A 23,494-nucleotide genomic window follows, 5' to 3' on the forward strand; every position below is an offset into this window, starting at 1 on the left:
GGGGGGGGGCGGCGTCAAGGGAAAGATAAAATGAAAATAAACCCCTTCAGCCGGCACTTAGCTTGGCATCACAAAGAGTACTTTCAGGAGCTTGGCGGCTGTTGAAACTGGGTTAGCCACTCATGCGGGAAGTGGTCCAAAATGGCGGTGTCGAACACCGCGTGTCGAAGACACAACAAGCGTGAGGCGAGCAGATTAGACGGCCTCCTTTCGATTCTCTACCGTCAAGCCCAATGTGGCCTTCAGCTTCCAAGAGCCCAGCAGTTGCCCAAAACCTCGTGTGGGTTAATCGAGATCAACGTTCGTATCTTTCCGGAGCCGTACAATTCCTGGAATTAACGTTTTTGAGCATCCAATGATCGTGCTCTCAGTCCGTGGTGAGAAGGAAGCAAGGCCGCGTCGCGAGCTCCGTAGTTTCAGTGTGCCCGAGGACGACGACGAGCCGGAGGTGGTTCTTAGGCCTTCCTTACCGACGAGGCCTTCCTTACCATGAAATTCTTCATACCACATACTGCCTTCCTTACCATGAAATTCTTCATACCACATACTGCCTTCCTTACCATGAAATTCTTCATACCACATACTGCCTTCCTTACCATGAAATTCTTCATACCACATACTGCCTTCCTACCACATACTGCCTTCCTTACCATGAAATTCTTCATACCACATACTGCCTTCCTTACCATGAAATTCTTCTTACCACATACTGCCTTCCTTACCATGAAATTCTTCTTACCACATACTGCCTTCCTTACCATGAAATTCTTCTTACCACATACTGCCTTCCTTACCATGAAATTTAGTTTACAGGGGTATAAAATAGTGATAGACCAATATATCGGCTGAAATCTACCATTTTGAGGTTATCAGCATCGGCTGATGATGGTGCCGATGTGGCTGGTATATTGACCAGAGCAATGCGACTGTGGCGCCAATATGCCCCTGCATAGTCTCTGCCTGTGACAATGGGTAGATGCCCTTGTTCACTGTCCTAAAAATAAACAAGTTTGGTTTAAATCCTTTCAGATGTTTTGAAGCATCACATTTTTACCACACGACACGTTCCACAAAAATCTTATGGATTTGTGTTTTCGTTTTTTCGATGTGTGTTTAACGACAGTGTTTTAGGAGAAGGGATTTTAAATAAATATCAGCTTTCAAGCTAATATTGCTGCCAAAACCATATGACATCAAAAATGTACACGCTGCATATGTATGGGTAGAGGATCACGTTTGTGAAGTTTACTGTTGATCGGATAGGTTAGTTTTTCAGCCAAGATGGCTGCCAAACCACGTGACCTACGACATCATCATTTTTCAAACTATATGCAACAATAGTGTTCATAATATTTGCTAAATTTCGCATCGATAGGGTAAGCGGTTTCAGAGATATAATTAATAATAATAATAATAATAATAATAATAATTCATTTATTTTGTATAGCGCTTTTCCAGAAGCCCAAAGGCGCTTTGACAGAGTGGCAAACATAATGCATAACAATACATGAAAACAACAATTGCAAAAAGACAAGAATCAATAGGGAAATATTTAAAGCAAAAGGAGGGAGAAGGAGAAGAGATAGTCAGGGGTTAAATGCTGTGGGTTGAATGTTGAATGCAGTGTTGAACAGGTGGGTCTTTAGTGATGTTTTGAATGTGGTGAGTGAGGAGGAGTCTCTGATGGTGTGAGGTAGTGAGTTCCAGAGGGTGGGAGCAGCGATGGAGAAGGCCCTGTCCCCCCAGGATCTGAATTTGGTCCGGATGGAGGGGGTCAGGAGGTTGGTACCAGCAGAGCGGAGGTTGCGGGTGGGAGTGTGTCTGGAGAGGAGGTCAGCCAGGTAGGATGGGGCCAGGTTATGGAGGGCTTTGTATGTCAAGAGGAGGATTTTATACTGGATTCTCTGGGGGATGGGGAGCCAGTGAAGCTTGTAAAGGACGGGGGTGATGTGGTCACGGGTCCGGGAATGGGTGAGTAGACGGGCAGCGGAGTTCTGAATGTATTGGAGTTTATTGGTGATTTTTGAGGGTGAACCATAGAGGAGGCTATTGCAGTAGTCCAGACGGGAGGTGATGAAGGCGTGGATGAGGGTTTCTGCAGCCGTGGAGGAGAGGGATGAGCGGAGACGGGCAATGTTTTTCAGGTGAAAGAAGGCTGACTTTGTGATCTGTTTAGTGTATTTGTCGAAGGAAAGGGTTTGGTCAAAGATGACGCCAAGATTCCGGATGTGAGGGAAGGTGGATACTGGGATAACGTCGATGTTGAGGGCAAAGTTATGGGTGGATTTTGTGAGCGTTTTTGGGCCAATGATGATTATTTCAGATTTATCACAGTTAAGCTTGAGGAAGTTGATTTGAAGCCAGGATTTTATTTCAGTGATGCAGTTTGTCAGGATAGAGTGGGTGTCGGTGGAGACGGACTTGGTGGAGATGAAAAGCTGGATGTCATCGGCGAAGCAGTGGAATTGGAGACCATGACGGCGGATTAAGTGACCGAGCGGGGACAGGTAAAGGATGAAGAGGAGGGGGCCAAGAACTGAACCTTGGGGGACACCTTGGGGGAGGGGAGCAGTGGGGGATTTGCAGTTATTGATGGAGATGAACTGGCATCTGTCAGAGAGGTATGATTTAATCCAAGAGAGGGCAGTGCCGGTAACGTTAAAGGTGGATTCAAGTCGGGTGAGGAGGATAGTGTGATCGATGGTGTCAAAGGCAGCGCTGAGGTCGAGGAGGACGAGAATGTTGAGGTTGCCAGCGTCAGAGAGGAGAAGGTCGTTGGTGATTTTGAGGAGAGCAGTTTCAGTACTGTGGTTGGACCGGAATCCGGATTGGAATGTTTCATACAGGTTATTGGCAGAGAGATGATGTTTGAGTTGAGTGGCTACAGCGCGTTCCAAAACTTTTGACAGAAAGGGTAGGTTGGAGATGGGTCTGAAGTTGTTTAGGGTGTCAGGGTTTAGACCAGGTTTTTTTAGAATGGGGGTAACAGCAGCAATTTTGAGGGAAGGTGGGACGATGCCTGTAGACAGGGAGGAGTTTATTGTTGCAATGATAAGTGGAGAGAGAGCAGGGAGGGAGGCTTTGACAAAGCCGGAGGGGATGGGGTCAAGAGTGCAGGTGGCAGTTTTCATTCCTATGAGGAGTTCAGAGAGGTCAGTAGGGGAGATTGGGGAGAACCGAGACAGGGGATGGCAGGACAAGGGGGGGCAGGTGGTTGGAGGGGGAGCGGGTGCGGCGGTGGTCAAGCTGTTGTAGATGTTGTCAATTTTGCGTTGGAAGAAAGAGAGGAAGGAGATGCAGTTGTCTACTGTGAATGACTGGGTGGTGGTGTTCAGGGGGCGGAGGAGTTTGTTTATTGTCGAGAAGAGTGCTTTTGGGTTTCCGGAGCCAGAGTGGATAATTTGAGAGTAGTAGGCAGAGCGGGCGCGGGAGAGGGCATCTTTGTAGTGTTGTAGGTGGTCCTTGTAGGCTTGGGAGTGAACTGTGAGACCCGTTTTATTGCGGAGTCTTTCAAGTTGGCGAGCACGAGTTTTCATCAGGTGGAGTTCAGGGGTAAACCAGGGAGCAGAATGGGTGAAAGAAACTGTTTTGGTTTTTACAGGCGCAAGCTGGTCAAGGCAGGAGGAGAGAGTGTGGTTGTAGTAGTCAGTGAGGTCGGAAGGGGTGTGGAGGTCAATGAAGGGAGAAGTGGACATTTTTTCAGAGAGGGTGGATGAGAATGAGGTAGGTGAAAGAGCGTTTAGCTTACGGAAGTTGATTGTGCGATAATGCCTTGGTGTTGGGGCGGGGATGTTGATGGTCAGAGTGATGGCTAAGTGGTCAGAGAGGGTGAGGTCGGAGCCATAGAGATGGTGCAAATTTAATCCAGTGGAGCAGACAAGATCCAAAATGTGACCACGGATATGGGTAGGAAAGTAATTATTTACTATTTTCCTTCAATCCAATATGGTTGCTAAACCATGTGACCTATGATGTCATAAATTTAATATTTCAATGCAAATGGGCCAGAGATCATGTGCATGCAATTTCAGATTTTTAGGATAAGGTATTCCATTAAAACATTTCTGGCTGGTATACCATTTCACTGATGACGTCATCATTATCATGCTTTTGTTCCCCATTGGGAGTATTTGACAATGTGCCAAGTTTCAAATTTTTCCATTCAGTGGTTTCCGAGAAATATTTAATTATTTGCGTTAATCCAAGATGGCTACCATACCACGTGACCTATGATGTCACATTTATCATAAACATTCTGCATGGGTGTCACTTCTACCCTGAAAGTTTTGTCTCAATCGGACATGTGGTTGCTGAGAAAAACAAGGTTTAGCCCATACGGACGGATGGACGGACAACCTGAAAACAATGACTCCGGCCACCTTCAGGGGTGGAGGTAAAAAACAAACAAAAAAAAAAAAAAACCTTTCCTTCATGATCCTAGGCAGCTTCATAACCAATGGGTTACTGGTTTTCAGGATAAAATACCATGAATCGAAGGATTTTGGACTGCTTTTAACTAGCCATAAACAACTCCCTATGGAAGTGGCAGTGAGGGGTTATGTTATCCTCTGTGGGGTATATAGATTTTTTTTTTTTTGGCAGTAGTTGGCAGTAGAGCTTTGGCAGTAGAGTTGTTGTAGAGTAGTTGGCAGTAGAGCTAGGCATCTAGGATTACAGTAGAAAGAAGCCTGTCACAATGCAAGGTACGCGGTTCCCTAAAACCTAGCGTTACGTAATTTTTGAACGGTTCCAAATTGGGGTTAAACAAACCGTGTCCGTGTGATGAATCAGCTCGTTGATGCAACCGTGGCGGAGGCTGACATGGATGAGAGGTGTCCATTTAATCTTTTAAAAGTGCTTTAAATGCGTGTTTCCCAATGGGCCGTTACCTGATCTTGTCGTAGTTTATGACCAGAGTGCGGTTATTGTTATTATTAAATTGTTTAATCAGATGCATATATCGGTCACCGGCCTCTGCTCTCCAAATATCGGCATCGGCCCTTGGAAAAACCCATTTCGGTCGACCCGTAGTATGAAATATCACATGTAAAGATGGAGGTTGACTTGAGGTGATGCGACACTCACTTTTGAAGCCTTGGAGGGAAAAGTTAGCACTGTCTCAGCAATGCAGTTCCTCAAACAGGAGAATGTAGGATCAAAAGAATAGAGATGAGCAAAAAGGCTGGGTTTTGGGTGTTTACAGGGATACAATCATGAATATTTTAAAGAGATGTTTTAGAGGATGATATCCCTGACCTATTAGTCACAAAAATAAAAGTTTTGGGGAAATGAGCCAGATGATCGTTTTTTAAAATCGGACCATTTTCAATACCATTATGCAAATGAGCTACTTTGCGGGATGTCAAAGTTGCACAACTCATTGACGGAAGTGTACGTGTGCATTTCATCATAAGTTATTCCAGCGTTCATGTCATGGGGACCGCAAGGCTAACTCCCTCTCTTGCAGGGAAAATGGCCTTAAAATGCCTGTTGTTGTTGTTTGTTATTCCAGCGTTCAAGACACCGATGCGCTAAGCTTTTAACTTTTCGAATCGTCGAGAAATTTGCCCACAGATCTCAGAAGTGTTTTTTTTTGTTGTTTTTTTTGCATCTGACTCAAGAGAAGATCGTGAATGACCGTTTGCTTTGTCGTTAAAAAAATTCAAAAATACGAAAAACCAAATTCAACATCAAAATGTATGTTCATTCAAAATATTGTTTGCGAAGACCACTCCGAGCCGTCAGCTTCCGTATTTGATCAACAAGCTTACTATCTGGGAAACGAGCCTTGGAAACTGTTGGAACACGATGTCGTACCGTCACCGGTGTGAGCCGGTGTCCGAGACCTAGTCCGAATAGTCACGGCTCTCACCTTTTGAGAATTGCATTATGAAGTAAACGCTCTGCAAACATTATACAGTTAATCTCTCAGCACACCAATATCGATTATTTTCAATATTAACAATCAAACACCCTCGACTATTGACTCTAAACATTATTGATATCATTTTTCATTGTTTTTGTCAACTATAATAAAATCATTGTATTTAAATATTACCACCGCCAAAGCTAACGATAACCATTGTCAGAATAAGTTTGGTGATTACAGACTCAGTTATTTAATGGTTCGAGCGTACGCTCTGAGTCTGGGAGGTCGGCGGTTTGAACCTCGACCGAGCCATATACCATCGACTCTAAAATGGCATGTGCTGGTTCCTGGCTTGACACTCAGCATTTACAAAGGATGTAGCACAGACAAACCACCATAAGGTGGTAATAACAGCGCAGGCTTTTGATGGACCCAATGGCTTCCTCCTGCATCAAAGTTCCTTGCAATGGGTTTCCTATGATTAATATTCAATTTGGCTGGAAAGTCGCTGCCATGCCAAGCAAGAAGTGGAAGAGCACGTTGCTGAGCCTGGGGATTGGCTCCTTCAGTTTGCATTTGCATCTGCGCACCTCTTAGAGGGAGCCGTAAATTGGTGGTGTTTAGGCCTTACATTTTTATGACTGAAATTATGACTTTTATGACTTTTATGATTTTATGACTGTTTAAGAAAGCATGCATTTTATGTAAACATGTCTTGTTCATAGAAGATGTAAAATAGTCACCAATTATTCCATGTAGGCTTTTGCGCTATTTTTTTAAAGTTTTGAAGATTGACGTCTGTGCGTTATTTTGGATGAACTTGTGTCTGTTTAGGCCATTGATGAACCACCTTGCCTGGCGGTGGGCACTGATGTCAGTGCAAAATACCGTGGAGCATTTTGTGAAGCCAAAATCAAGACTGTGAAACGTCTCCTGAAGCTCAAGGTGAATAAAGGGTACATTGTTTGTACAGGATTGTGTTTAATGTTTTTGCATAACATCTTGCGAGATGCTACATGTTATGTTTACATGGTGGTATATGGAATTATATGGTCAAGTTATCGCCATGCTTAAAAAAAACAAACAAAAAAAATTGGGGATATTGTAGTCTGCCTGTCTGTCACACCACAACAAACTACCATGATCACCACATGTCAAGAAGGTGCGAAACCAGGATCATTTTGGCACCACCCCCTGGCAGGGCTGAGTCAAAAGGGCAAATGTCAAAAATGCAATTACAGGTGCGTGTGTGTGCGTGCACCACGATTTGCCGACGATACCTTTGGCTCAACATGTTTGCATCCAGTGCACATGCAGCTGTGATCTGAGAACGAAGATCCTGCAGGTTTGCCACCTTGGTGTTTATAGACAACATCTTTGACAAACCCCCACAGAAAAAAAAATCAAGGGGGGTGATGTCTGGTGATCGTGGAGGCCAGGCATGTGGTCCATCTGCTGCCAATCCAATGACCTGGAAATTTTTCATTCGGACGGTTCGAACGACGAAGGCCCAATGAGGGGGAGCGCCGTCCTGTTGGAAAATATCCGGTTGCAGGTCTCCAACCTGTGGGAAGGCGAATCTTTCCAACATGTTCATGTAAGTTGTTGAGGTCACTGTATCCTCCGTAAAGAAAAACGGACCCACCAAGTGGTCATGGAGAAGACCACACCACACTGACCTTTGGACTGTCATGTATGTGTTGAATGACCACGTGGGGGATTTCAGAGTCACAGATCCTCACATTATACCGGTAGACCTTTCCCTGTACATGAAAGCAAGCTTCGTCTGTGAACATAACCTTTTTCAGGTAATCTTCATCACCCTCTATGTGACTGGGCATTTCCAAGGCAAACACCTTGCATTTGGGTCTGTCATTTGGTTTGAGTTCCTGCAGAATCTACACCTTGTAGACAAAAAGCTTCAATCTTTTAGGCAAAATCCTGTGTGTGGCGGTTGGTAGTCCCAGTTCTCTGGATGCTCGTCAGATTGATTTTCTGGGAATTTGTTGAAATGATTCACGCACTCGTTCAACATCTGCTGCACTTGTGCTTGCTTGGTTGGCCGATACTTTTTGTTTTTTTTTGTATACAAGATTGAGGCTCGTGTAAGAGCTAACATTAATCACAAAAAAAAACAAAAAAAAAACAAACGGACACATAAAACGTACAATAAAGGGAGCGGGAGACAAGATGGGGAGAGAGAGGGAAGCACACAAGTACAACAGTAGAGAACAGGGACAATGGGAGATCTGTGGGAGGGAGAGGGCTTGGGGTGAGGAGGCATGGGAAGGGGGGGGGGGGGGGGAGAGGGGAAGGGGGAGGTATAAAACACATGGACACTGCTAGGACTTCCAGGAAAGAAGTCGGTATTTCAAAAAAGTGGATCTGGGGTGAATTAACGGGGGTTGAAGAGATCATGGTTTTGGATGGGGGAAGATAAGAGATGGTGGTGAACAGCTGTTTTAAAGACCTGGAGGGAGGAGTGGGATTGAAAAGAGTGAGGGAGTTTGTTCCAGAGGCGGGAGAAAAGAGGAATGAAGGAGTGAAGGTGAGCAGAGAGTCTTGATTTTGTCAATTTCGCCAGAAGAGGGTTGCTGGCAGATCTTGTGCGACCTGTAGGAATATTTGAGGGACAGAGCACAGACAGAGCTGCGGGAGCAAGGCCGGCGAGGAGTCGGTAGAAGACAGATCCTGCGGTGAGTGAGTGAAGCCCTCGGAGTTAGCTTCATCGCGAGAGATTCCAATGATTGTGAAAGCTTTGGTTTCCACAGCGTGAAGTCGAGCTAGATGTGAGGCAGGAGCACTGGCCCAGAGGTGAGAACAGTATTCCATTGAGCTGCGGATGAAAGCCTTGTAAAGGTAAGGAGTTCAGGTGAGCCAAGGAAGGACTTCGCACGACCGAGAATCTTTTTCTTTTAATTTTTTCTTTTTCGAGACTTTTCTGTTTCTTAGAACTTTAAGTCTCCTTAAAGCTCTTGTACCACTCTGTGATGCTAGTCCGCGATGGCGGATTCCTTCCATACGTTGTACGCAAATTACGCTGAACTTGCATGTCGGATTTCGTCTCAATGAACCATTCAACATTTGACGCACAGAGCTTTCCCCTGTGCTCACCATTTTCTTTTACATGAAACCAACACACCTGAAAATAAAGAAAACATTCAGTATCTGTGTCATATAAAACAAAGTCTATCGTTTTATCATTTGTGGTACTAAATATAGTAACAACCAAAGTTGTCCAGGTCGTTTTGGAACACCCTGTAGTTTTTTTTTGTTTTTTTTTCATATCCATCTTCATTGACACAATTTAGCCTTAATGTCCACAAAAGTGGTCATTAAATATCCTAATAATCAACAAAGCTACAAATAATTGCATGTGACATAATAGGGTGCATGGATAATACTGCTTTACGGGCCATAATAGTGTATCGTGTTCAGTTAATGATGTTATTTTTGTTCAGGATGAGCGGGATGATGATGATGATGAGCAGGATGATGAGTTCAGGATGAGCGGGATGTTCAGCGAGGCGAGACTATGCGCTCTACCGAGTGCCGTTCTAGTTTTACCCGCATCCCTTGTTTGTCCATCTCCGTCTATTTGACCCTTGGCCCTTCTGTTGGTGTTTAAGGAGTCGCTTGCTTTTTGTGTGCTCTGAGAGAAATGGCAAAACATGAGTGGAGTTGCCTTTTGAGACCAAAAGACCAGTTAATCGTCGGTTTGAGCCCGGCTGCATGAACCTCATAAATGGCATGACCAATCATGATGCTTTTCCTTCAAAGTGATAACGTTTGGCTTGAGCACGACGATGACGGGGATGCGCCATTAGCCTGAAATTGTATTTTGTAAGCTTGTCGAACCATTGAGTATGGTACTAAAGCTTGTGCTTATTCCAGGTCACATACAAGCATGATTCATCTACACAGATGGTGCAGGATGATCAAGTGTTGGGCCTACCTCGGGTGAGTGTTTGTTGAACTGGAGCACACATAATATTCATTTTCTAACGCATAATGTATAACATAGGTCAAAGGAGCACAAAGTATTCCCAATGATGTGTCAAGTGCGACATGATGATTGATATATAACTGATTGAGTCTGGTACTTTGATAACATTCACCAGGGATAACTCAAGTGGTGTGTTTTTTTTGTTTGTGTGTTTTGATTGTTTTGGGTTTACAAATGCCCTGAACTAATGAATCCACATGCATTATTAAGCCCCCTTTCCCCAATCCCTAAATTTTAACACGTTGAGCGTTTCGGATCTTTCTCACTCTGAATCCCTTGTCATTGGGTGTAATCGCTCTATGCTAATCGTATTCCCCCTGTCCTATCCTTAACAGCTCTTTGATAGATTTAACTAAAGAACTACACCTGGGGTATTGAACGTCTTTCCAAGCTAAGGTTGTGTCCGCCATCCTTCCTGGCCAGTCGGTCGGTTTTGGCTTTTCTCGGTGTTGTAGTTCACTACGCAATGCTTAAGCTATAACGGATTAACGCTGGTGTCATGATGCACCACCACAAGACACTGCCCACAACACAGGACCAGGGCACAAGAAGCATCGCAATTGGCGTGCACTTGGACCAATCTAAACGTAATTGTTCCCACCGGAATTTAGCGCGACTTCACACTGACGCTGCACTTGCCGCCTCTGATGATGGGAACTACTGGTAGTCTGTTCATGTAACGATGAATAATTTTGATTCCTTACCGCTCAGTGTGCTGCTTTTTACCGTTCAGTGTGCTGGAGCGGTGTGCTGGAAGGGGGGAGGAGGGGGGAAGGGGGGGAGGGGGGAGGGGGGAAGGGGAGGAGGGGAGAGGGAAGAGGGGGGGATGCGGAGGGTGAGGGATGGGAGGGTGAGGGATGGGAGGTGGGAGGGGGTGGGAGGGGGGAGGGGAAGGGGGGAGGGGGTGGGGAGGGGAAGGGGGGAGGGGGTGGGGAGGGGAAGGGGGGAGGGGGAGGGGGGGACCCGGCAGAAGTACCCGGCTTTGCTGGGCGGGGGAGGGGAGGGGGGGCGAGGGGAGAAGAGGGGGGGGGGAGAAGGGTGGGGGAGGGGAGGGGGAAAAGGGAGGGGGTAGGGGGAAGGGGGAGGGGAGGGGGAAGGGGGAGGGGGAGGGGAAAAGGGAGGGGGAGGGGGAAAAGGGAGGGGAGGGGGAAAAAGGAGGGGAAGGGAAGGGGGGACGGAGGGGAAGGGGAGGGGGAAGGGAAGGGGGGACGGAGGGGGGGGGAGGGAAGGGGATGGCCAGTCAACAATGACGTTGCAGTTGTCATGGTCGGAGAGCAGCACAACAATCGGACATAGTCCTGCATATTCGCAACAGCACGAAGCGGATTTTGGAGACTCACCGATCCTGTGACGTCCTCCAGTACCGGCGTTGCCGGGCGGGGGAAGGGAGACCCGTACATTCCCAACCCGTACATTCGCCCTCTCGACTCAAGCTCACTCGGACAAAAGCCTCGCACAAATTACACCGTGAAGGCCCAATGGTCATGTCTATGCCACAAATCACGGGCGCACTGAATTGAAAATATATAGAACGCTCATACTCCGTGAAAAGTGAAGCCGCCATGTCGCCATCTTGGTCAGCACGACTCGACCAACTCGCTTCGCGGATCTCGTTTTGTGCGGCAATAAACTGCTACAATCGGTTACGGAAGGGTTGTGGAAAGACGTTTCACAGCTGTTTCAAAGACGTTTAATTCATATCGCACAAAATCGATACAAAACACGATCGCATAAAAGGTGAAAAAACGTGTGACGTGTGACGTGTGACGGGATGGAACATCACGTGATCGCTCTGAGCGAATCAGTCTGGCGGCGGGAATGGAACATCACGTGATCGCTCTGAGCGAATCAGCGAGCTGCTCTGGAACCGGCTGAGATTAGCGGGTACTTCGCTGAAATGCGCTGAGGTAAATATGAATAAAAAATATGGATCGTCAAATATTTTGAGTTCGGCCATGTTCGTCCCACGCTCAATGGCCATGTCTATGTCAAATATCAAGCACGTAAGCCTCTCCGTTTAGGAGTCTATCGGTAACATATCTCACACACACACACACACACACACACACACACACACACACACACACACACACACACACACGTAAAAATCCCCATCAAATATGATGGGTTGCAACAGTTTATTCAATGGTGCAGCCTCGTGAGCGTGCCAAAGTCTGAAGCCTCGGCCTTGTGTCGGGTGTGTTTAGATCTTTATTTATTAGACATTCTACTGATGTAAATGAAAACTCGTTTTACTCTGCGCATTTTTCACATCATGTGCAGCAAATTTCACCTCCCTGTGCCTTTTATTTATTGTTGTTTAAAAAAAACGTTTCTCTACACCGCCCTTGAGGCTGTTTGCAAGCCACCATCTACAATTCCAATATAAGAGACATAAATACTCTTTTTATGGAAAATGTTTTTCGAGTTTCTTTTATCCTCAAAATAGACCATAGTGAACACACATTTGTGTTCAAAGATTGGCCTTTAAAACTTGCCCTTATTAAGAGGGACAGACATCTGTACAAACACAAACTGACATTGTGTTTTTATGATAAATATTTATGAAAAGGACTTATTCATCCTTTTTACGGGTTAATTATTCATCCTTTTTACTTTGACGAGTGTAAGCATTTGTAAACCCCAATTAGCTGCAACCAGAATCATATGTTTTGTTAGCTTCCCTGTCACCCTGGCCGTCGTTCCTGTCTCTTCTCCCCATCTACCATCCATGTCATTATTAAATCACCTCTTTGTCCTTTCATCACACCTCAACATGGCGCAACCACATGTGCTGTTCAAACCTCTCACACGGGATTTACAAATGGCGTGTCCACGTGTTTTAGTTCAGCGCTGCAAGAGCGCATGCGTGAGCTCCGCTCAGCGGGGGTGCAGACAGGCAGAGGCACTGCCTATAAAAAGCAGCGATGTTCGCAACCAGAAGCAGTCAGCCTCAGAGAGCCACACACGGCGCAAACCAGAATACGCGCCTCACAGATAGCTCGGGGTCCAAAGAATGTGAGCCGCACTAACATCGAGCACAGCCGGATGTCCTATACTGGCGCCAAACAGCCACCTGCATCGCTAGAACCGTGGAGTTCCGAGGGAGACACCACACTGGTATAGATGCCCAAGCCGCCGTGTCACCACTTTGGTGTCTTAAGACCATCCTGCTGCGCTGTGCATCCTGGCATTTCACAGGAAAGATCACATGCACATGCTGTGCTTTTTTCATGCTGAACTGCTATTTTATTTCTTTAATGAAAGTAATCTGTTCAGTGGAAGTTGAGATCGAGATTCCGCCTGTAGTGATTTCTAAAAATGCCATGCGATTTGATTCATGCAATGCATATGCGGTGCATAGATATATACGTAAAATGCCTCAAATGGTGCGTCTTACCACCCACCCAGCCATGCATCCCATGACAGTTTTTGGAAGCTATTTGCAAATTGAAAGAAAACCACTGGATGGTTTAATTTAATTTTAAAAAAATACAATGAAGCTGCAACACATACAGGGGTGTTAACGCAAACTTTGAATACAACTAGCTAAGTAGAAGCTGATCTCAAGATCAGAATCTTCAAAAACTTTTGATCACAACAACTCCAGGTAAATGAACCATGATCAGCGAATATGAAGTGTCATAGGTAATCCATTACATTTACCAATCAAATGTAATTGATAACTGGTTGTCAGGTGTTCCTCATCAGGAACATCAGGTGTTCCTCTCTACACGTCCATGAAGTCAAAGGCCCACTTCTCATAATGCAGAATGCAGATCTATCAGGATTAACTGTCAACTTGTAACAAAATGGATACAATTTCAGTTTCTGCATAAAGAAGGAAACCCATTGAGTGAAATAGCTCACATCGCTCAATTTCCAAGATGTGCTATCTGAAGCACAATCAACAAGTGGCGAGTGGCATCATCTTCCATCCTTGATGGGTCTAAAAAAGATGAGTAATACTTGAAAATAATATCCTTGAAGAATAGAAATAAGACAAGTGTTGAATTGAGGGGATCAGCTCCCTCCCCATCCCATCATCCATCCTTGATGGGTATATCCCTTAGTTTACTTTATTTTAAGGTTTGCCATTAAAGCTTGCAGTCTCATATTGCTATTGTCACATGTTGTGCTCATGTTGAGGATTCCCCCATCCCACTCCTCCACCCCATCTAATATTTGCCTGGGGAAACAAAATATATACCATGCTATCCCTGGGGTTGCAAGACTTATTGGTCCACACCATCTTACAGCAAGATAATGACCCAAAACACGTAAAGCTTATTTGCAAATGAAAGAGAGAGCTGGTGTCGTTCAATGCATGGGATGGTTCTCTCAAGGCCTAGATCTCAATATCATTCAAGCTGTATGCTTGTGTTTGTATGACTAGTCAATGACTGTATGACTAGTCAATGTCACTGTCAAGTTTAACTGTCAGGCCAGTCTTTTGGGATGGCATGGTCATACTTTGCCGCATGGTCGGGTTGTGGGTGACTAAACCAAATGGCTTTGCTAGTATGGATCCTGCCAGGACTGTGTGACATCCTGCCAGGACTAAAAACAACACCTGGCAAAGGGCTGATGAGCTCCCCAAGGGAGCCAACGGCCATCCAGTATGGAGGTGGTGGCTCCTAAAAAAACACCCAATGGCAGTAGGAAATGCAACGGCCATCCAGTATGGAGGTGGTGGCTCCTAAAAAAACACCCAATGGCGGTAGGAAATTTTTATTTTTCCACCTGGCCTCGTTACCCTCTCCTGCACAGCAGTCTTGTGAAGAGGTTTCCTTGTTTCAGGACTAGGTGAAGGTTTTGCCAGTTTTCCTCCCCTTCTTTTTCCTTCTATCCCTTTACATGTAGTGGCTTTCAGCCTTGTTTAGGGAAAACTTCAATATAAAAAAAAACAAACCCAAAAGCATCTTTGAACTGTTTACCCATATAAGATTGACAGGTGGTGCAAGACATGGAACATGGTCTTCCACCTGCATCGGTCCATTCCGTTAATCATTTGTGTGAAGGAAAACGCAGCCTTCCCATCACATTTTTCATTGGTTTTCAGCGTAGGTCTAATCTCTGGAGTTTTTGTTCATTCTTAAAATTTGGGCAAGTTTGGGAAAGAGACTTGTGGCCTCTGTGGGTTTATGGTGCAAAGTTCTAACAAACCAATGGTTGAAGAATAAGGAAGCTCTGCCTTGGTGAAAGTTCAGTTGGAGTAACATTATAAGGCCTTGACGTTCTACCAGCAGTTGATCGCTCACTGGAATGTCTAAGGTAACACTTGTACTGAAAGTTAGGGAGGTGTTGCCTGCTTGCCATTTCACCAAAGAACATATGAACAGTATATGTCATGTTTGTTTACTTCTTTGAAAAAGCTTCCTTCATTGCTTTGTTTTGCTCTTCTGTGGGCATGCATTCCCACAGGTCGGAGCGATTGTCGAGGTAAAGACTGGGGACGGGATGTGTCAAGAGGCGGTTGTGAATAGGCTTACAGATGGCAGCTGGTACACTGTGGGTAAGTTGCTCGTAATCTGTTAAAATTGATTATCTCTGTAAGCCTTGAATTTGGAAACGAAGAGGGGTCAATATACGATATACGATAGAGGTATATACATATACGTATATACAATATACGATATAGAGGGGTCAATATACGAAAAAAACTCGCCTAACCCCCAAAAAATTGATACAAAAGGTTTTTCAATGGATTCTGGTACCATTGGGCATGCTAAATAACATACTAAAAATCTAGTAACATCTGACTTCCGGAAAGGGGTCATTTTCAAGATGGCGTCCAAGATGGCCGCCGGGAGCTTAAAATGGCCATATCTCAATTATTATTCAACCTAGAAAGGTGGTTTTGGTGTCTAACCCTAGGTTTTAGGGCCCAAGGAATCCAATTGAATCGATAAAATTACCATCAGTTAATTAAATAATTATTTATTGACAAGTCCAAGATGGCATCCCAAGGTGACATCCTGATCCACTAAAATGGCTCTGTCAAATAGTAGTCAACCTAGAGAGATTTTTTCAGTGTGTATACCTAGGTTTAAGGCACCCAGGAAATCATCAAAATTACTTAAATAAGCACAAAGTAAACAGAGACTGATCGGGATGATAAGTGATGAACTGAGAGAAAGGTATTGCACTGTGGTCAATGCACCTGGAGATGCTGACATAGATATAGTAAAGGCTGCAGTGGAGGCATCTCTTCTTCACACCACGACACTGATTGGAGAAGATACTGATCTCCTTGTCTTACTCCTTTACTATGCGCAGGGAGACAGTAAGAACCTTTATTTCAGATCAGACAAGTCCAAAGCTGATGGCAGTTTTAAAGTGTATGACATCAACCGTCTAAAAGAAATCCTCGGACATGACGTGTTCTCAGTTGATATTCATCCATGCCATGACTGGTTGTGACACGACTTCTCGGATTTTTGGTGTTGGCAAAAAGACTGCTTTCCAGCAGCTTGTAAAAGGAGACCCTGTCCTTTGGTCTTGTGCCAACACATTCACCATCCCAAACCAGACCACAGAGGTGATCGATGACCTTGGATGCCGAGTAATGGCTATCCTCTTTGGTGGCAAGTGCAAAGATTCCCTTGCAACAATGCGATATAACACCTTCAGCAAGAAGGTTGTCTCTGCTTCGTCTTTTGTAACACCCGAACGTCTACCCCCAACTGAATCTGCTACCAAACTTCACTGTCGTAGAGCGTACTACCAGATCATGGTGTGGATGAGAAAAGAAGAGGGTATGGATGCCATGAAATGGGGGTGGAGCCTGCAGGATAATCAGTTTGTCCCACTTATGTCAAGAATGAACGCTGCTCCAGACAGTCTCTTGAAGGTCATTCATTGTAACTGCTCCACTGCCTGCAAGACACTCCGCTGCTCTTGTAGACGATATGGACTACCATGTACTACTGCCTGTGGCCCGTGCCAACTTGAAGAATGTGACAATCCACATAACAAGTTTCTTCCAGAGGAGTCGGAGGATGACGATGAATAGCGACTAACTGTACAAGACAACAAATGCGTAATGGGCTGGTAAACCTGGCTTACTGGATTACCTGATTACTTTGTGCTTATTTAAGTAATTTTGATGATTTCCTGGGTGCCTTAAACCTAGGTATACACACTGAAAAAATCTCTCTAGGTTGACTACTATTCGACAGAGCCATTTTAGTGGATCAGGATGTCACCTTGGGATGCCATCTTGGACTTGTCAATAAATAATTAACTGATGGTAATTTTATTGATTCAATTGGATTCCTTGGGCCCTAAAACTTAGGGTTAGACACCAAAACCACCTTTCTAGGTTGAATAATAATTGAGATATGGCCATTTTAAGCTCCTGGCGGCCATCTTGGACGCCATCTTGAAAATGACCCCTTTCTGGAAGTCAGATGTTACTAGATTTTTAGTATGTTATTTAGCATGCCCATTGCCCAATGGTACCAGAATCCATTGAAAAACCTTTTGTATCAATTTTTTTGGGGTTCAACCATATATTGACCCCTCTAATAATTGGAATGCTTGTACGGTGTAAAGAGCAGAGATGTACTTCAATCACTGTACAACCAACACAACATGAGGCTTGAACATTTAACTGATTCGTTAATCTGGGACGGTTACTTGAGTTCAGGTTACCATGTGCTTTCCCTTGTGGCTAATAGTAGTTTGGCATTAGCACTCGTAGATTTACTCTCGCAAATGGATATTTATTCCCATGATTTTTGAAAAAAAAGGGGGGGGATTATTGTAATCGGCTCCTGTCTGTCTGTCTGTCTGTCTGTCTGTCCATTACGCGATCTCCTCCAAAACAGTTGGGCAGAAATTCACCAAACTTCGTCGTTATGATCACCACATGGTGCAAAGGTGCAAGAGCAGTATAATTTTGGCCCCACCCACTTATGCGGGGTCAAAAGGTCAAATACCAAGAAATGCAACTACGGGCACATTTTCAATATTTTTAAAAATGAACTTTTATATGCAATCAACTTTGTGGGATGCATGAAATATGTACCCTTTTTTTTAGCCCCCGTTGTATTTCGTCCGAATGGGGGCTTATGGATTGGGTCTCGTCCGTCCGCGACCATATCTCGGAGATGCATACATCTCCTGATACGCGACCAGACTGATTTTGGTCATACTTGCCACAGACACAATACATGATGGTGTTCATATGCACGTCATTTTGTCTCGTGATGCGATCAAAAATGGCTGACTGGTGGACATTTTAGTTGTAAAAAAAACTATTGACCACATCCTCGACCATTTCTCGGACATGCATTTACTGATCTTGTTCAAAATTGACACACAGATAATGAATGATGGGTTACATTCTTTTTTTCGAGATCAGATCCAATATGGCCCACTCGCGGCCATTTTGCTACTTGTACGTGTCCCCAACCATTTCTCAACCATTTCCCCAACTTACATGGGCCAATGTTGTTCATACTTGCTACAAAGGCAATACATGAGAGTATACATATGAAGATTTTGTTTTGTTAGCTGACCAAAGATGGCCGACTAAAGAACAACAACAGGCATTTTAAGGCCATTTTCCCTGCTAGAGCATAGTGAACTGTCGAAGTGAACGCCATTCAATGTAAAATGTTCGCTGAGTGGGTTCATCGAAAATGTAGTGGTCCAAGAGGGTCCAAGTGGTCCAAGTGGTCCAAGAGGTTAACCAGTGTGGCAGCTACATTCAAGTGTAAGGTGTACACAGAGGGAGCTGCAGATGGAGGAAATGTTGAGTTGGATCTTGGAGACGGCGTGAAGCTGGAAGGTGTGAAAACATTTTGCTACCTAGGAGACATGCTGAATGGAGAAAGTGGATCAGACTCGGCAACGTTTGCTCGAGTGAGATGTGCATGGAAGAAGTTTCGGGAACTGAGCGGCGTGCTGACGAGGAGGGGAGTGTCGTTGAAGCTGAAGGGAAAGGTGTATGCTGCATGTGTGAGAAGTGTTATGATTTATGGGAGCGAGACATGGGTAATGAACGTAGAGCAGCAACGAAGCGTGGAAATGTGAATGGTTCGGTGGATGTGTGGAGCAACGTTGAGAGAGAGAGAGAGAGAGAGGAAGACAAATGATGAATTGCGAAAGATGATGGGAATATAGCTTGTGATGGATGCTGTGAAAAGAAACAGGTTGAGATGGTTTGGTCATGTGTTGAGGAAGGATGAAAGTGACTGGGTGAGAAGAGTGATGGAAATGAATGTAGAAGGAAGTAGAGGACGGGGAAGACCGATAAATACTTGGCTAAAGATGGTGGAAGATGAAATGCGGGCAAGGACGTTAACATGGGGAGATGTAGAAAATCGGGAAAAATGGAGAAGATTGTCATGGGGTTGAAAGAGTGCCGACTGACTGCCTTCGTACAGCAAAATTACGAAAACCAAGGGGGGGAGGGAGGGGGGTTCAAAAAAATAAATAAATTCTATACTCAGCTTTAGGCTGATGAAAGACATATGAACTGCAGCTGAGGCTGAGTAAGAGCTAACACATAGAGCATATAATAGACTATAGGGGGAGAGGGAGGGAAACACAACACCAGTAGAGAACAGGGAGATCGGGAGATCTGTGGAAGGGAGAGTGCTGGGGCGGGTTACACAGGATAAACAAGATGGACACCACAGAGATTTCAGGAAAGAAATCGGAATTTGAAAAAGGTGGAGTGATGGTGGATTCATGGGGATAGAAAAGATCAAGGTTTTGCATGGGGAACGATAAGAGATGGTGGTGGACAGCTGTTTTGAAAGCCTGGAGGGAGGAGAGGGATTGAAGAGAATGTGGTAGTTTGTTCCAGAGGTTGGACAAAAGAGGAATGAAAGAGTGAAGGTGAGCAGAGAGTCTTGATTTTTGCAGTTTCACCAGAAGAGGGTTGCTGACAGATATTGTGCGACCTGCAGGATATTTGGTGGACAGAACACAGACAGAGCAGGGGGAGCAAGGCCAGAGAGGAGTTGTTGGAAGTGTTACGGATTCGTCACTTCCCTTGTGGTGGTTTTCATCCACTGTAAACATTTCTGATTCCATGTACTATTATTGTTTTCAAAAGGTTTATTGTTTATGAACTGTTTTCAAAAGGTGAAAAAGTTAGTGTTAAAAGAAATCGGAAACCCGATCGGGAACCGGACGACGAGGAGGAAGAAGAGAAAACGAAGGCGGAGCGAGTGAGTCGGACAAGAAGGAGCCGAGCTATTTGCGGTCTGGAGCGAACGTTGGTGAACAACAGTCACCAGCGAAATTTTGGGGTTCCCAGGAAAGGGATTCCTGCGACAGAGTGGTTATCGCTGTGACAGATTAACCTGCATGTCAGGTTTTGCGATCGATTCAGGAGAGAATCATCGTCGTGCCGTTGCGCCACGAGACCGGGCCGTCGGCCATTTTGACTTGCGCTTCGCTCACGGTTTCGTCTCGCTTCGACCATTTTCACCGCATTCAGACGTCGATCTGGGGTGTGTGTGTGTGACGTGGCTTTTGAGTGGAAAGTCTGCGTGTCGCCGACTGTGAGCTGTGGAACGTCCATACCCGAGGGTGTGATTTCCCCGTCGCCTGCAGGGCACCTTTGGATTTCCCAGTCGCCTTGAGGGCGCCTTTGCACAGCTGTGGCAGCAGGATTGTAACTGCCAACCCAACGGGATTCTGGTCTCGATTGGACATTGATCTGACAATCGCTGGAGCGAATCAACTTTGGGTTTGAAGCTGGAAAAGAGACTGGGAATGTTCTTGTTTCACTCACTTGGAGCACAGTGAGTTATCTATTACGAAACGGATGGTACCATCATAGGACATATGGATTGTACTTTTGATTACTATTATTGTTGTACTGTTATTCTTGTGTGATCTTAATACAATATTTGTTTGTGAGTAACAATTGGGGTGGCTTCTCCATTGATCTTTGACATACAGAATAACACAGTTTTCTGCCGTGACTCCTCTCGGGGCTCGGAGGTACACCGTGACCAGGGGGTCGGGGAGGAGCACGTAACGGAAGACAGATAGACCACCAACCTGCCTGCGGTGAAAGAGTGAAAGGCCCTCAGAATCGGCTTCATCACGGGAGATACCCATGATCCTGAAAGCCTTGGTGTCTGCAGCGTGAAGCCGAGCTAGGTGTGAGGCAGGAGCACCAGGCCAGAGGGGAGAGCAGTACTCCATCAAGATGTAGATGAAAGCTTTGTATCTGGTGAGGAACTCAGTTGTGCCAGGGGAGCACATCGCACGATGGAGGATGCCCAGTTGGTGACTGGCTTTGGAGGCCAGCTTGGAAATGTGGTTTTCCCAGGAAAGATCATGGCAGATAGTGAGACCCAAAAGTTTGAGTGACAGATCTTATTGGAGAGGATTGTTGAGAAAGTAGATGGGAGGGCTTTCCAAATGGTCTTTTCGGAGAGACATGGTGAGAGTGTGAGATTTTTCAGGATTTAAAGACATGTTCCACTTGTTGGACCAGTTTGTGATTTTATCCCGATCTGCAGAGAGTGGAGAGGCTGCAGACTGCCGATCTGAGGGTTGAGATATGAAGCGGTAGAGAGTGGAGTCATCAGCAAAGAGATAGAGAGGATTTTCTGGAGAGTCGGAGAGATCGTTAATGAAGACCAGAAATAGCACAGGGCCCAGAACACTGCCTTGAGGAACTCCAGCCTGGAGGGAAGAGGAGTTGAGAGAATTCCATTTGGAGCCACACGTTTACTATGACACGAGAGGAAGTCCACAAGCCAAACATGGAGATTACCATGGATACCATAGGGATACTTCGAGTCTTTGAATGACTCCATTCCGCCTTCTAAAACTCAAATTATGGAGATCATAACGAAGAATACATGCACACGTATCGACACACACCATTTTAATACCCCCTGATACTTCAGATCCCTAATCGTCCCCCATTTACCAACTGATTGCTCTGAAACCCGATACAGCCCTTTTACTCAATGCTCTACAGGATCGTGCAGTCTTAGCGTTTTTGATTTTGGATCGTGGAATCCCAAAGGGGGTCTCCAAATCTTAACCTCATGAGATGACCGTCAGCCTACTCGGGACTATACTTTTTATGTATTTGGTTTGAGGAGTATGGACTCTTTGCAACTTGATGGCCACTGAAGAAAAAGGCCCGGTTTGTTTGTTGATCAATGTATTCGGTGAAGAAAGGTTCAGCGAAATCCAACCGATTTGATCAGCCTGGCTCAGTTATGACTCGTCAATTGACTTAACAGTTTGGTATCTTGTGAAGTGTTTGTTCTCTGTATGTTTTCAGTTTTTGATGATGGTGATGAAAGGACTCTGCGTCGATCATCGCTTTGCTTGAAAGGAGAGAGACATTTTGCAGAGAGTGAGGTATGGCTCTGACCTGCATGCATCAGGTGCTCTTGGTTTCGTATTTTGTGTTTGTACCTGCTTGGTCATTTCTTTACAAACTTTTTATAGAATTGTTTTATTAGGGTTAGTGCTGTATATTTATACATCAGCATGTGGCAGTTTGACATTGTTGGAGCAACATCATTACATTTACCTGCTGTTTTGTTTTGTCTTTTATTTTTTTTGGACCAGATACTTGAAGAATCCATTTAGCCATCAGTTGAGGATTTACTTTTCAATGCATTGACCCTGATTTTTGTTTTGGAAGTTCGTTAGTTTTTGGGAATGACTTTTCTGAAAGGTGTGTGTGCGCATTTGTGTGCACATGTGTGCGTTCCCTTTCTTAGACTCTGGATCAGCTTCCTTTAACGAACCCTGAGCACTTTGGAACACCAGTCATTGGGAAGAAATCGAACAGGGGCAGGCGTTCAAACCCAGTGTGAGTTCTGCATAAAATAAACAACATATTCATTGTTCAAAATAAAGTTCAAAATAAAACCCTATGCTTCCTTACAAACTTTTGAACTTGACATGCAAATTATTGTAAAGCCGGATTTAAACCTTCCAAGTTGTTGTTCCCATATACTGTCAGACCCTGCTATTCTCGGTTCCGCTATTCTCGGTTCCGCTATTCTCGGTTCCGCTATTCTCGGTTCCGCTATTCTCGGTTCCGCTATTCGCGGGTGATAAAATGCGACACGCTTCTCTATTCGCGGAAAAGTCTCCCGCAAATTCGCGGTTTTTTCTCCTTTTCGCGGCCATGTTCCGTGAAATCGTTTTTTGTTTTTTTCCCCTATTCGCCGCCGTGTTCCACGAATTCGTGGTTTTTCAGGGGTTTTGCCTCGCCATTTTTAGGTTTTGCCTCTGTGAAGATTGCTCACCATTCATGGATTTTGGCTTGCCATTCGTGGATTTTGCCGATATTCACGGTTTGGTTCTCTTTATTTGCGGATTTCCGTGACTTGGGAACCTATCCCCTTTTTTCCATTGAAACAATGCTCCGCTATTCGTGGGTTTCGCTATTCGCAGATTTTCCAGGAACGTATCCGCCGCGAATAGCGGGGTCTGAAGGAGATATATATACAGACTTGGCATTTAATATGGAATTTTTTTTTTGTGGGGGTGAACTTACTTTTCAAGATGACTTAGAACCAAAAGTTCATTGGAATTATGTTGAAATTATTCTAGATTTTGTTAATGTGACCTTTAAAAGAAACAAAAAACACATTTGATATTTCGAAGCA

The 23,494-nt window shown here is 44.9% G+C and overlaps 1 protein-coding gene across 4 annotated transcripts in view; it reads left to right on the forward strand.

The window, feature by feature from the left end:
• The window catches only part of ARID4A (AT-rich interaction domain 4A), a 93,121-nt gene that overhangs the window by 17,047 nt on the left and 52,580 nt on the right, over positions 1–23,494 (forward strand). For all 4 annotated transcript variants that reach the window (XM_078784142.1, XM_078784143.1, XM_078784141.1 and 1 more), the window contains 5 exons: positions 6,704–6,814; positions 9,764–9,829; positions 15,300–15,390; positions 22,150–22,229; positions 22,598–22,689. In XM_078784142.1, coding sequence (XP_078640268.1) covers positions 6,704–6,814; positions 9,764–9,829; positions 15,300–15,390; positions 22,150–22,229; positions 22,598–22,689 — 440 coding nt within the window. The remainder of the gene's footprint in view (positions 1–6,703; positions 6,815–9,763; positions 9,830–15,299; positions 15,391–22,149; positions 22,230–22,597; positions 22,690–23,494) is intronic.

Source organism: Myxine glutinosa, chromosome 9 (genome assembly GCF_964187855.1).
Source record: "Myxine glutinosa chromosome 9, kmMyxGlut1.1, whole genome shotgun sequence".
Classification (NCBI taxonomy): domain Eukaryota; kingdom Metazoa; phylum Chordata; class Myxini; order Myxiniformes; family Myxinidae; genus Myxine; species Myxine glutinosa.